Genomic DNA, 15,014 nt, shown 5'->3' with positions numbered 1-15,014 from the left:
TCCAAACTTTCATTATTTGCCAAGCCAATACATGCCTTTCGTGTGGAAGAAAATCGTCGTATTTTCTTATCTTTTTGAATCCCCCCCCCCCCGTAATCAAGTCCAAAGTCCAATCGATATTAAATACCGTTGAAAAGACCATTAAGGGCACTGCAATATTTGAGAGAGTAAAATATTTTTGAAAGAAAAAATAAGCTTTTTATCCTTTTGATGCGAGACCCTCCACTTTTAGTTTGGAAGAACTTTAAAGCCTCTAGATTTCAATTATATGATTATTTTTTGCATGAAATTTTAACGTCAAAAGTTACAGTAGTCTCTATAGAAGATGTCCGTCATCAAAAAATGTTTCTTTTCTCCAACAAGCTACCTTGTTCTGGAGGCTGTTCATCCTCGAGCAAATTTTTAGATAGACAACTACAATTCAAACTAGTTCATCTATCTGCTGTCGATGTCGGGGATGACCCTGCCGCACAAAACTGATATTAAACGCGCAAACTGAAATTTGTCTATTTTTAGCAAATACAGAAATCCTTGAAGCCGTGGTGTGCATTACAAACCCTAGTCTGAATCGCAGACCTCTACAAAACCGCTGGTAGTATAAAAGAAGCACGGATTCGTTAGTGGATGCGAGCAGCCTATACAAACCCATGAATATGCGGGGTGGTGGACTCTAGCGCGAAGATGCAGCTTTATTTTCTTGCGATATTTTGCTGCGCGCGAAGCCCAGTCGTGTTCGACTTTAGTATACAAGAGCGTTGCCGAATTAGGAGAGGGATAGATAGGAGGTCGTATTATACTCCAAGACTCAGATAATTTAGTTAGACCCGACTGATCTAGCTCATGGTCAAATCAAGATGGCGAGCTTAGAAGTCGAGTCAGCAGAGTAAGTTTTACATCTCTTTTTATATTTTTATTTAAATTCTGGATCTAGATTGGGTTGTTCCATACCTCTGTGAGAGATCACACACAGTGCCCAGTACTCATTTTCACATATTGTGCGTGCGTTCAGACTCACCCAGCCAGGTGCTCGGGGGGGGGGGGTTTCTTGTTACCTACCGTTACCACTTTAAGTAACAACGAATTACACCAATCAGAAGCTCGTGAGTTCTCTGAGAAAGTAGTTTTAGAGCGATTTGTTTTATATATATAAAATCTCCTGAGTGAATTTAGTTGGACAGAAATTCTTATTTCTTCACATAAATTTACTACTACACGTAAATCCAGGCGGTGTCAATCAAACTGTTCGATTATCGAACTAATCGAACTTAATCGAACCCTATCGAACGATAGCTGTTCGATTACCGAACCCAATTGAACACCTATCGAACCGGGAAAACTTTCGTAAAGTTCGATGACTGTTCCATTATACGATTATAGTTTGATCGCGCAGTTCGCGATGAATACGATTGAGGTTCAATCAGTTTGATTAAGATCAATGAAGTTCGATTTGTTCGATTAAATCGATTTATACCTTGCCACCCAATTTTTTATTTATATTCCGAGGGCGTATTGGCGGCCGCCCACGGGCCATTCTCGCGGGCCATCCTATTATATCTATCCCATCAGATGGGACAAGCTGGAGCTTTTACAAGCTCCTTTGGTCGTTTAATTTGTAAAAAAAAGATTTTAATCTTTATTACTTTTTTTAAAGAAAGAAGCATTCGGTGCCTGTGTTTTGATTAGTGCCGTAGTATAGTGGTAGTCGACCTTGGCTTCTGTGCAGGCGGCCAGGGTTCGATTCCCACTTACGGCAGTTTCCTTGGCAAGTGAACGTTCCTTCGCCCGGGTCAACCCATGCCATGTGAGGGGAATTGGGTAGTCAGTTCAAGGTGCTGACGGGACGCTCATTAGTAAGCGTCTATAGTTGCGAGAATAGGCCTCTAAAGCCTCCTGCAACTCAACCAAATAGAAATAGAATAGATTAAACAACCTCGTAATTTTCTGAAAGGTAAAGAAAAGTAGAATCAATCCGACACAACCATCGAACCACATCGAACTTAAATCGAACTCATCGAACATCAATCGAACTTCAACGATCAAAGAAAACTCATCGAACTAAATCGAACTTATCAAGAAATTTTCGTAAAGTTCGATAGCTGTTCGATTGGGTTCGGTAATCGAACAGCTATCGTTCGATTTTTTTCGATAAAGTTCGATGGTTCGATAACGAAAATCAGTTCGATAGGGTTCGGTTGACACCGCCTGGGTAAATGTACTATTTACTTTAAATTGGCTCTGATTTCATTGAGCACTCTGCAGCATCAATCACAAACAAATCTATTTCTTCAGACAAACCCAAAAAATTCGTCACCGAAAAAAACATGGCTGGCCGCAAAATAATTTTTTTTGCTAAATTTCGATCCCAAAACTCAATTTTTTAAACCAGACGATCTCAAGACGATTTGCGTTATACACGGCGCAAACTGCAAAAGAGCGATAAAAGCACATGGTTAAATTTTGATGTTTGAAATGGTTTTATATGGATGAAATTGCATGAGAATTATGTTTTTGATAATTCTTTGTGTTTTCCAAACATTTTCCTCTGCAATGACATTGATTAGAGTTAAACCTGTCATCACTGACCTGTGACCTGTGACCTGGGTTTTACACTAACCGCGCTGTTTTATTTATATACCTGCGATTCTGTCGGTGAGTACACATGGCATGGACCAGGGGTTTAGGTACCCCCTAAGAAAATAGGTACCCCCTGAATTTTAGGTACCCCCAAACAACAGACGTTAGTAGTAGGTACCCCCTGTGATTGGTACCCCCTGTGACTTGAGTATATGTCAAGAAATGAAAAAAATTGTATATTTTTACAATTAAAAAGAATAATGATAGTTAGATAAAAGCAAGATAAAATATCGTTCCCAAGCCCCCAGACCTTACTGCATAAAAGTTAGATACCCCCAGAGATCATAGGTACCCCCCTGAAATTGAAAAAAAGTCCAGCCCCCCAGCCTTTTTAAGGAAGATTTTGGTTTTAGCCCCCCTGCTGTGGGGGGGGGGTTCATGCCATGGTACAGTAACGTTCGCCAAAATTACTCGTCTGGCAAATATGAGATTTTAAAATGGTAGAGTAGAGCTGCGAGCAGAGCTGTAGTTCATTTGTTTTGAAATTTTGCTGCTTTCATTGGTCAGTCATTTGATGGCTATGCAAGTTTCTCTCTACTGATGCAAGTTACCTGGCTTCACGGTACTTGGCAGAAACTTTCGCGCAAAAATTGCAAAAGTTTCTGCCCTTAAAGTATCCTTGATTGCCTTGCTGCCCCCTGTAGACTGAGGATACTAATGACAGAGACTTGGGGGGTTCCACTGAGGGTAGATGTACGTAGAGGTTTGAAAAAGGGGTACCTTATATGGAACTTGATTTTTCTCATCCTCATCCGACACTTTGCGTGTCTGGTGTTTATAAAGTCCAGAGTGTTGGCAGGGTCGTTTCCCACCTGAATTTCCCCCAAAATTTCCCCTACAAGAGACTGTTTTGCTCAAGTGCCGTCAACGGCTCTAACTTGGGACTATCTGACAAAACATGGGACAGCAATTCGGCCACCAAAGTCATTTAATTAACATAACCGCGAATCATAGAAAGCAAATGATGTGAATACGCTACTCTCACCAGGTAGGCTTTGCGACAAGAAACGCATGAATGCAATCGCGCGCATTCGCGCAAGCGTCCAAACACAGATATCATAAAAATCAGTTCTTCCACTGAAAATTGTGAGATCCATTATCGCCACTTGGTAACTTTGACATGCCCATCAATCGTGCATGCTGGAAAAAAGTCTCTAGAGAATAACAAAAAAAAAAATGTTTTCACGTTCACATAATTTTGATTTTAATTCTTTGGCCAAGCTATTTGTGGCATTATTTTGGGTTAACCTCTTTTATGGCCTTATACCAATCATTTTTACCAGCGTGAAGTTCAGCCAGAGGGTTTGTGAGGTGACTACTAGGTTTGTGAGGTGACGGATATGTCCAGGCCAAAAATCAAGATTAAACTAAGAAAACTTTTTGTGACATTATTGAGACCCTTTGTGAGATTTTTGTCCACATGCCAAGCCTAAATGTACATGTACAAACATTAGGTTATAAGGTCCGAAAATGTCAAATTTTCTATGTCCTTTGAGCTTGACACTAGGAACCATTCAATAAGTAGTACGCTGAAAATTGGTGAAAATTGACCACCCCCTCCCCCATGTACGCTCTCATACGCTTTGGCATTACCACCCCCCCCCCCCTACGTGTATGTACGCTTTTGAAATGACCCCCCCCCCCTCGAAAAAAAATTTGAGGTCATATTAAAAAGTCTATACAAAGGCAAATTAGGGGATTTTGAGAAAAATTAAAACAAGTTCAACTTCTGTTTGTTTTTTGTAGATGATATTATCAGAATATCATTCTAACCAAACTTTGACTGAAATTTCGTTGTATTGAAAAATGTCAAAGCGTACGTCCCTTTCTATTTGACCTCCCCCCTTCCCCTCATACGCTTTTGTACGCTATTGGTGTTACCCTGTCCCTCCCCCTCAGAGCGTACGTACTTTTTGAATGGTCCCCTATCAGGTTATCGTGTTTTTGCAGCTAATTATTGGAGTAAAAAATGACATCGTGATTAGCAAAAGGTTGATTGTTTTCTTAGAAACATTGTTATATTACTGTTATAACTGGGCTAGACTTTTCATAAATTCATAATATTTTTAGACAACTCTTATTATCATAGTTATATATCAAATGTCAGACCTTTTGGCTAATTATTTACTCTCAAATATTTCAAGATTTAAAAAACCCTTTTTTTCTTATATTCAGTGTTATTAGGTTGGTTCAGCAATATTTGAAAGAGAACAATTTGCGAAGAACACTTCAAACGTTACAGGTAAAAATAATACTTGATTTAGGGAAATAAATTAATATTTTCCAATGGCTCTGAATGCAAAAAAAAATTAAAGTTGTTCTAAAAGCTAAGGATAAACTTTTCTTTAAAACCAGCATTTTGTTGCAAAGGCATTGAAAAAATTACAAACAATTTTGAATTAAGATTCATAAAATTATGAAATTTTTTGATTTTAGTACCAATTTACTAAAAAGAAATCTCAAATTTTAGTCTGTATACCACCTTTTTGGTATTTTAGTACGCCATGGTACTAAAAGTTTCATGGATATGTGAAAATGTATGTTTAAATTGTATGATTTTCTATACAAAATGCAACTAATTTTGTATTAAAGGGTGTGCATTTAACTACTTATCTCTTGAGTTGAGTGGTGCATACAGGTCTCATTCTAGAAAGGCAGGGTAGCATCTGTTATGACTAAAAAATGGCACTTTTTCTGCTGATTTTTCATAAAAAGGGCTTTTTTTTATAATTAGGCAAATACTTTTTTATTTATTGGTTTACGGATCCGCCGACGTTATTTTTGGCAAAATAAAAAAAAAATAAAATAGAGATTTCAAAAAGTTTTATTTACTTTTTCTCCTCCGACCTTCAAAAAAGAAGAAATAAATAAAAAAACTTTACTTAAACAGGAAAACAAAAGAAAATAAGAGAAAGAGAGGGGTTAAATGATCTAACACAGATCATTTACCAATATCTGCCAATGTAAAGATACTTTGATCCTTCCCTTAATGTCAGGGAACTTCCCCATGGAATTTCCCTATCCACAAAAAACAAACTAAATTATAATAACTCTTTCTACCCTAAAGTGGGAACCCTAACTATGAACCCTAGATGGGAACCTATGTCAGTCTTACATATACACATATCAATCTTTATGTGTATATACATTTTTATGTTTCAGTTTATTTTTAGTGTTTTTTATCCATAGACTCTATCTATAAACAACATCTTGCATTTTATTCTTTTGCCTTTAAATCTAAAAAATCCATACCTCAGGAAATTTCACAAAATTTTACTTTATTATTTCCTCCGATTTCAGATTCTTAAAAAGAAAATTAAAAAAAAATTAAAACGTTAATTTTATTTTTATTGGACCTACCTAAGGTAGTCCTTTAAATTAACCCTTGTCCGTTCGTTCGTTCGTTCGTTCGTCTGTTCGTTCGTTCGTTCGTCTGTTGTCAGCTTTTCTCGGGATTTTTTCAAATTTTTTGCACAATGATGCAAAATGGCAATGCCCAAAATGTGACAGAGCCCGATTTTTGAAGAAAAAAAATTTTCCGGCCGAAAATGGCGGAAATATGCCGGAAAAACTGGTTTTTCGGCATTTTCTCGAGATTTCATCATTAGTTTTTTCTGATTTTTTGCTCAAAGATGCGTATTAACAATGCCCAAAACATAGTCTAGTCCGATTTTTGAGAAAAATTTTTTTCCGGCCGAAAATGCCGGAAATCGCCGTTTTTCTGGATTTTCATTGGACTTTTCCATATAATTGGTTGTTTTTTCATCCAAAAAGATTATCAATAGCAATGCCCACCATCAAGCATGTTTCAATTTTCAATAAAATTGATTTTTGAAGCCGGAACTTTCTAAAAATCGCCGGAACAGCCGATTTTCGCCGGAAAAACGGTATTTCTTGAATTTCTTGAGCTGTATTTTATATTTTTTCATGAAATTTTGCATACTGATGCAAAATGTCAATACCTAAATTGTGACGGAGCCCGATTTTCGAAAAATTCATTTTCCGGCCGAAAATGCCGGAAATATGCCGGAAAACCGTTTTTTTGACTTTTTCTCGAATTTTCATTTTTAGTTTTTTCTGATTTTTTGCAGAAAGATGCGTACTAGCAATGCTCAAAAAATGGCCGAGTTCGATTTTTGAGAAAAAATTTTTTCCAGTTGCTGGAAATCGCCGTTTTTGCAGATTTTCATTGGATTTTTTCCTTGTATTTCTATGTTTTTCACACAAAAACATTATTGATAACAATGCTCACCATCAAGCATGATTCAATTGTCAATAAAACTGATTTTTGCGACCAGAACTTCCTATTTATTTTTTTCCCTACAACCCTTCTCTCTCCTCCCATCAACAATCAATGATGAATTTATTGTGTTGTGTATTTTCGCTAAATGCTTTATTTTCTGACTGATTTTTTTCATTTTTCTTTTCGCATTGCTAACTAACTTTCATCATGAGGTAGGTCCATTCAGCATGTTGCTTGTTTTTTTTCCATCCTCCTGTCCAAAACTTTTCCTCAAAATGTCCGTAAACCAGAAAATAAAAAAGTAATTGCCTTATTTTTCTTAATTCTTGAAGGGCAGCATCCGATATCAGGACGCTAAAAAGGCTAGTGTGGTCGTGTTACAAAAATACAGGCTGTTTGTAGGAAAAAAATAAGATCTAGCTGAAACTTTCTCCAGACCTTCTCTATATATCCTATACCTCAGGAAAAAAATCCCCTAAAATCCTGCTGGTGGAACATCCCTTATTTGGGGTATTTCTATTTTCCCCAGGCAAAATCCTAAGGGCGAAATTTTTTGAAAATTTCAAACTTATTTTCAGACATTATCAAGTATACCATTCGGAAGCTCTCGAAAAACTATATAGAAGACTTTTAAACGGTTATAGGTTTAGCCGATTTCCTTACCTAACTCGAGATATTTCATGCGCAAGTTCCACTTTTCGCCACATTTTGGTCTAAAATTAACCATAAATAACATCTTCTGCGTGAATTATCTTGAGCTAGGTAATGAAATCGGCTATACCCGTTTAAAAGTCTTCTATATAGTTTTTCGAGAGCTTTCGAATGGTATACTTGATAATTTCTGAAAATGAGTCTTAAATTTTCAAAAAATTTCGCCCTTAGGGTTTTGCCTGGGGAAAAAAGAAATGTCCCAAAAAAGGGATGTTCCACCAGTGGGATTTTAGAGGATTTATTCCTGAGGCATAACCATCCTATAGAGAAGGTCTGGAGAAAGTTTCAGCTAGATCTTATTTTTTTCCTGTAAATTTTGCTAAACAACCCCACTAGGCATGAAAAATGGTCCGGCATATATACTTTCCATGTACTGGCATTATAATCCTTTTTTCTGCAACTTGAGAAACAATCAATCAGCATTCAGTCTGCTTTAGTCTGCTTTAGTCTGCTTCAGTCAAGTTGTTTTGAGAATATTTGTTCTTTTACTCACAGGAGGAGACAACAATTACTCTGAATACGGTTGATAGTGTTGAAAGTTTTGTAGCTGATATCAATAATGGGCATTGGGACATTGTCCTCCAAGCTATTCAATCTTTGAAGCTGCCTGATAAGACATTGATTGATCTATATGAGCAGGTGAGACTTTTTTTTCAATCCTTTTACTGTTCAATTCATTCAGAGGTAGAATGTATTAGAATTATTTCAACAAATCGCTATATCAACTTAAGAGCCATTTTCTGTAAGAACCAGGCAGGTGGTGATAGTAGAAAAATTTAAATTCCTCCATTTTTGGATATTTGGTAGACAATAGTGAAAAACTCAAAAAGTAGCAAATCCGGCTCAAAGTTGTGACTAATTTCGGGCAAAACCAAAAATTGGATCTGATAGCCTAGACTATGTATTTTCAGAAAGTGAAAAAAAACCCATGGGATCTATAAGCATGAAAGAGAAAAAAACGATCAAAAATTTTCTTAAGTCCGATAAAAAAGTACGTGTTTTAGGCCTGTTTTCAAGCTGGAAAACCGGTTTTACAGCTTGGAAATAAATTTTTTACAAATATTTTATCAATATTTCCAAAAAAACCTAGTATTTATTCCAAACAATTCATTTGAGTTGAATATATCCAAGATTCCATGATTTTCGTCATTTTTCAGTGAATTTCGTACAGAGGCTTCAAAAAAATCATTCAAAAAGTGATATTTTTCATTTTTGACGCAAAAACCCCTTTTATCAACCTAGGCAAGGCTCAGTTCATGATCATTAACTGAAAAAGTTACAATGAGATTCATGGTTATCGTCTAAACAAGGGAAAAACAAAGTTTTGAGAAAAACAGCTTTAAAGTTTCTAAAACCAGTACAACTCCATTGATGCTAAGGAAATCTTTTGCAATTTGCAAGATCACATGGCCTGCAAATGATAGAGTATCCTGATAGTCTTGGTCACTCCTGAACGCAGCCGTAAAATAAGATTTCTTCTTTACCTCACCATCATCATCTCAGTAAATAAATACATCAATATGAAGTGTCATTCTTTTTTGCCAAAATAATCACACTGTCCCTCTCTAAATCTCATTGGGAGGACTTTTTGGCAAAAGTCTCTAGTCCACAGTCCTGTTGATTTGATGAGGAGCTCAAAGGGCATCAATTTGAGCTTTGTCCTGTTGCACATGTCTCATTACGTGTTGCAGACATTTGAATATAGCATTTCTGGCCATCTTCTGAGTTTTTCACTATTGTCTACCAAATATCCAAAAATGAAGGAATTTAAATTTTTCTACTATCAAAATTGTCCAAAACTGCCTGGTTCTTACAGAAAATGGCTCAAATATTGCTATGTAAAACTTTAAATTCATGTTGTTTAATGATTCTGAAATGTTTTTTTTAGTTGCAAAAAACACCACTTTCCTGTAGGAATTAGTTTGGAAGGAATTTTTTGGAAGCTTGCATACTGAAATAGGGGGGTATGAACTTAAACGGATATTTCAACCTCTTACAAACTCTTAACTAAATTTAACTTTTCTCTTCTAGATTGTTGTGGAACTAATAGAACTCAGAGAACTTGGCGCAGCCCGGTCACTATTACGTCAAACAGATCCTATGCTAATGCTGAAGAAGCATTCAGCAGATCGTTATTTGAGGCTTGAAAATCTACTGGCCCGTTCATATTTTGATCCAAGAGAGGTATTTCTATAACTTTCTATAATCTATTTCCCATAGAAGAATTCTTTAATTGTAATGATGTAGTTTTTTTTTAACGATAACTATATTTTTTTTTCTCTTTTTTCAGGCTTACCCTGAAGGTAGTAGCAAAGAAAAAAGGAGAAATGCCATCGCTCAAGGTAGGTTGCCACCACTCTCAAATACTTTGAATACTTCTTTTTTGAAAGTGGATCCAGATGGTGTTTTTGTTTTGGATGTCAGCCTGTCTTTTGATGACATATTAATAAGGGAACCTTTCATTTCTAGCATTGGCTGGTGAAGTGAATGTGGTGCCACCATCTCGATTAATGGCATTGCTTGGACAAGCCTTAAAGTGGCAGCAGTACCAAGGTCTATTACCGCCTGGTACATCAATCGACTTATTCCGTGGAAAAGCTGCCATGAAAGGTGCTGAGGAAGAAAAATGCCCAACATATCTTAGCAAAACTGTCAAGGTATATTACAGCTAGTTTTTCACTTTTTTCTTAAGCCAATTATTTTCTCCATAAGCACCCAAAAGATTCTCAAAGAATGAACCAAATTGACTGACACTTTCCAAATTCGAACATCAATTACTTTTCCCTTCAGTTCGGTACAAAGTCACACCCAACAGCGTGTGTGTTCTCACCTGATGGTCAATATTTGGTCACTGGTAGTGCTGATGGCTTCATCGAAGTATGGAATTACCAAACTGGAAAAATAAGAAAAGATCTGAAATATCAAGCTGAGGTAATTAGCCATCTGACTTTATCAATTTTTCAATATTCCCATTCAAACTATAATAGTTTCGTACTTTTGATAACACTTATCACGTAAGTATCACGTAAATATTTCGTTGTTTTTTTGGAAATTATAAAAATTATTTCTGGTATTAATTTTGCAGGACAATTTCATGATGATGGATGATGCTATTTTGACTTTATCATTCAGTCGAGATAGTGAAATGTTAGTCTCAGGTAGTCAGGATGGTAAAATTAAGGTACATTGCTTCGTTTTCTAAAAAAAACTTACTAAATACTGAAATTAATCTTTTCATGTTTTTTCAAATGTATTCGATTAAAGATTGTTGGTCGTTCCTTTAAAGTCTCAAACATGCTATGTATAAATCTCTTGCTAATGAGTAAAGGATTGATTTTTTTAGGTTTGGAAGATTCAAACTGGACAATGTCTTCGCCGACTTGAGAATGCCCATTCAAAAGGAGTCACATATGCAGTCTTCTCCAAAGATTCAAGTCAAATATTAAGCACCTCTTACGACTATCTCATAAAGTATGATTATCATCTTATCATTGAATTGGGATAATAACTTTTTGGAAGATATATGGTCTACTAATAAGTGAAAACAAAATACCATTACTCTTGGTACAGGGGATTTGAATAGTTTTTATGCATTCAGGTTTGGTCTAAAAGAGTTCATTAAAGAGTGAAAAAATAAGAATGTCTTTGGTGGAGAATTTAGAATATGATGCTAATAAAGAAAAGAAGAAAAGGAAAAATAAATGCATTTTGAAAAAAGTGTTTTCACAACAATTTGAATTATTTGATCATTATTTAATCTCACGATTGGAAAATTTCTAAAAATTAATTTAAAACTTATTGTTTCTCGAAATTTTTGTTTTTTATCTTTTCAGGATACATGGTTTAAAGTCAGGGAAAACGTTAAAAGAGTTCCGTGGGCACACGTCTTTTGTAAACCATGCAACTTTCAGTTCAGATAATCATCAGATAATCAGTTGTTCTAGTGACGGCACCATCAAGGTGAGATATGATTTAGACAATTTTATGACCGTGACTTCTCTGGTATATGTCTTAGTGAAAAGAATTTAAAAATAAAAGGCAAAGCTTGTTGATTTGACCAGGGCAAAATCCACCGTTTTCGTTTTGAAATGTTTTGACCCCTTTAAATTTAAAAGTATAATCTCAGTCAAGCGCGTTCATTCGCCTCACAAAGAGTTGGTATAAGGAATTGATAATGTACCAGAGAAGTTACGGTAATTACTTCTGTAAAAAGAAAATGATACTCACATTTTGTATCACTTCTTTTATCATAGCGCAACCAAGATGAAGGAAGACCAAGAGAGATTTCATGAGCTATGGTATGATTGCAATAGTGTTGTTGTCTCGTTTACCTAACCCTTTGTTTACTTTGTTGTTCATCATCAGATTTGGAACATCAAGTCAAGTGAATGTTTGCACACGTTTCAAGGAGGCATAGGTGGTAGTGCAGGAGGTGTGCGTTGCAACTCTGTTCATCTACAACCAAGACAACCAGATCATTTCATCTTATGCAACAAATCAAGCACTGTCTTCGTCATGAATATGCAAGGACAGGTATGCTTCATTCAACAAAATATGTTCAATTTCTCCGCCTTTGTCCCTCCGAGTTTGAACACTGTTTGTTCATTTTAAGCGAAGCACAAGTTGTTGTTTTCCTTCGGTCCTTGGTTCAAGAAAAGGGTCTTACATCAATTTAATGTTTGCAAGTATTATATGGATCTCGGTAAAGAGTCAAGATTTATGACACTTGAGATGTTAAATTGAAAAATTCAGACTTTCTAAATGCTGGCTTTTACTTTTCTTCTTTTCCAGGTGGTTCGTACTTTCACATCTGGGAAACGTGAAGGAGGTGATTTTGTATGCTGCAGTATCTCACCGAATGGCGAATGGGTTTATTGCATTGGTGAAGACAGAGTGTTGTATTGTTTCAGTACTTCTTCCGGAAAACTTGAACGAACCATGGTGGTAAGTAAATACATAAATATAACTTATTTTGGCGAATTTTGCAAATCTAGACTTGTGAAAATGGTCAAAATAATGCAAAAACAATTAATATACACCTGTTACTTCCCAAAAATCCGAGGAACTCGCAGAATTGAAGGTATTTTATTTGTCTCCGTGAAAGTGGAACACTGTTTTAAAATACATCTTTGATGACACCAATATGGATCTGTGATAAAAGAAAGTGTCATAACCTTTAGAGCTTTAGTAATACTGTGGTGCAAGTACATTTTTAATGTGTGGCCCACTAGATAAGGTGTTAGAAAAGTATTGATTATCAAAACTTCAACGAATTCGGTTAGTAGAGTTGACAAACGATTTTTTGTATTCATTTGTCAGGTGCACGAGAAAGAAGCATTAGGAGCTGTTCACCATCCACATCAAAACTTAGTGGCAACATTCTCGGAAGACGGTACCATGAAGCTATGGAAGGCGTAAACAAGAATATCAAAGAATGAGGACCAATATCAAAGCGAACTTTATCGACGGGACGGAATGATGGAACTAAACACAATGTCATATGAAAATGTCTTTGGAAGCCAACAGCTACGGAATTAATGTTTGAAATGGAATATCTCGAGTATTTAAACTGAACATTTGAAATTGTCGCTTTCAGTATTTATGACTGTACACGTCAAATACTACTGACGGGCAAAGGAATACATTTTATACCTAATTTGTACATATTTTTAACAAACTTTATGATATCGTGATACAAAGTTATTATGATTTTAGTTGAATTTCAGCTCTGTTAATTTTGGCTCCAAGTTTTACATTCTACACTTCCTGATGAAACTCCTTTATAATTACTGAAATTTGGAAATCCACCAATGTTTCATGTCTTACCTTAAAGGAAGAAATTTTGGCGGGAATTTAATTTGGCGGATTGCCGAAAAAGTTTTTTCAGAGGGAATTTAATTTGGCGGTCAACTTGAAAATTTAAATTTGGCGGGAATTTAATTTGGCGGACGAAGGACATTTTTGTCCAAAAAAACGCCATTTAAAAAGGAAATATCTGTTTTAAAGCCTGAAATAGCACAAATTTGGGGGGATAAATAGAGCAACTTAAATTTGGCGGGAATTTAATTTGGCGGATGACGAAAAAAATTAAATTTGGCGGAAACTTAATTTGGCGGATTTTGACTAAATCCGCCAAATCCGCCAAATTTTCTTCCCGCCAAAATTTCTTCCTTTAAGGTAGTTCTTAAACGTTACGTTTATGTCTTAAACGCCCCTCCTTTTATTGATTTTCGAAAATATTTTCAGCTATCAGAAGGATGGCCCCTAAGGCTCACAAGATACTTCCAGTTCTTATAAAATTTGTGAACTGGGGAACCTTTTAAGCTCAATGGCCGCAGACGGCTCAATGGATATTGCATTGCATTGACATTAGCATGTAAAAATTCTCAAATGATCTTCATCATAAAAATTCTTTGAATTTACGCCATTTATGATTTATAGAAGCGATTTAATTTCGAGTTTTCGATTTTTGAGCTATTATTGAGTGATTTCTTAGTAATTTTCCATAAATATTTTAAAGTTCCCATGTAAAGAAGCTGGAGTAAAATTCAACAGGATTTGAAGTCTGTCTCAATATAGTACAATATAAAACTGAGGATAGAATTCTATTGAAATGGCGGGTTTTTTACGCTTGTTGAAAAGATAATAAGGGGAGGGATATTAAGCAGATATTCAATAGGTAAAAGTTGGTTATTGAGATTTATTAACCCGAGGTGATGTAATATTCAACGAGGCGAAGCCGAATGTTGTCATTCATGAAATTGACAATAGATTTATTTTAATGAATTTCTTTGATGCAACAATAGCGACAAAAAAATCAAAATTCGAAAAAAAAATTCTACCGTGGTATAATAGCCGTGGTATATCAGAATCATTCAATGGATGTTTTTGCCTACAGGTATATAATAATATAAAATAGACGTTTTCTTTGGATTACAGTATCCTTGGAATAACGTATTCTTTCGCGTTGCAAAACCAGACCATGCCCTAGGGTATTCTGGCCCATGCCCCAGTGTATTTATTCTCTATCGCTATAAACATGAAATTAAAAAATAGACAAATGACAAATAATACGTGGTTGTCAGCCGTCCGAAGCCACAGTTCATAGCAAATGCAGAAATACCACCAAAGAAAACGAAACTGATGTCAAATAAATATGGAGAAGAAGGGTGTAGTTAGGCGGTGGCACAAAGCCTATCAATTTTTAGGGGGTGGTATGCGGGCGTTACTTTTAGCAGCTTATAATTTGCGCGGCCGCGCGATCAAAACAGGGTTTCTATTATCGTAATCAAGATATACCTGTTTTCGCTAACCCTTCGATAGAAACCACCCCTTCAATCAAACGAACGAACGACAAAAACAACCCCCCATCGGCAGCTACGTATGAGCCAAACTCTCGCCCATTCAAATGTAATCGCTTGAAAAT

The 15,014-nt window shown here is 35.9% G+C and overlaps 1 protein-coding gene across 1 annotated transcript; it reads left to right on the top strand.

Moving 5' to 3' along the window:
* The first annotated feature begins 773 nt into the window (after nt 1–773).
* Nucleotides 774–13,308, top strand: LOC136806239 (WD40 repeat-containing protein SMU1-like). The gene is made up of 13 exons (XM_067062797.1): nt 774–883; nt 4,810–4,876; nt 8,084–8,227; nt 9,620–9,772; nt 9,879–9,930; nt 10,058–10,245; nt 10,379–10,519; nt 10,674–10,769; nt 10,932–11,059; nt 11,422–11,548; nt 11,954–12,121; nt 12,380–12,532; nt 12,908–13,308. Exons 1-13 carry the CDS (start codon nt 855–857, stop codon nt 13,004–13,006), a joined length of 1,545 nt encoding a protein of 514 aa, XP_066918898.1. The 5' UTR covers nt 774–854; the 3' UTR covers nt 13,007–13,308.
* The last annotated feature ends 1,706 nt before the right edge of the window (nt 13,309–15,014 follow it).

Source organism: Clytia hemisphaerica, unplaced genomic scaffold, assembly GCF_902728285.1.
Source record: "Clytia hemisphaerica strain Z4C2 unplaced genomic scaffold, Clytia hemisphaerica genome assembly, whole genome shotgun sequence".
Taxonomy (NCBI): domain Eukaryota; kingdom Metazoa; phylum Cnidaria; class Hydrozoa; order Leptothecata; family Clytiidae; genus Clytia; species Clytia hemisphaerica.
Note: the sequence above shows the minus strand (reverse complement) of the source record. Positions and strands in the feature narration are given on the sequence as shown.

What these genes read in the sequence shown, in the direction of transcription:
- LOC136806239 (XM_067062797.1), top strand. Translation starts at nt 855, where the DNA reads ATGGCGAGCTTAGAAGTCGAGTCAGCAGA. An exon ending in TGATTGATCTATATGAGCAG is followed by an intron (nt 8,228 to 9,619) that starts GTGAGACTTTTT and finishes TTTCTCTTCTAG; the next exon opens with ATTGTTGTGGAACTAATAGA. An exon ending in ATCTGAAATATCAAGCTGAG is followed by an intron (nt 10,520 to 10,673) that starts GTAATTAGCCAT and finishes TTAATTTTGCAG; the next exon opens with GACAATTTCATGATGATGGA.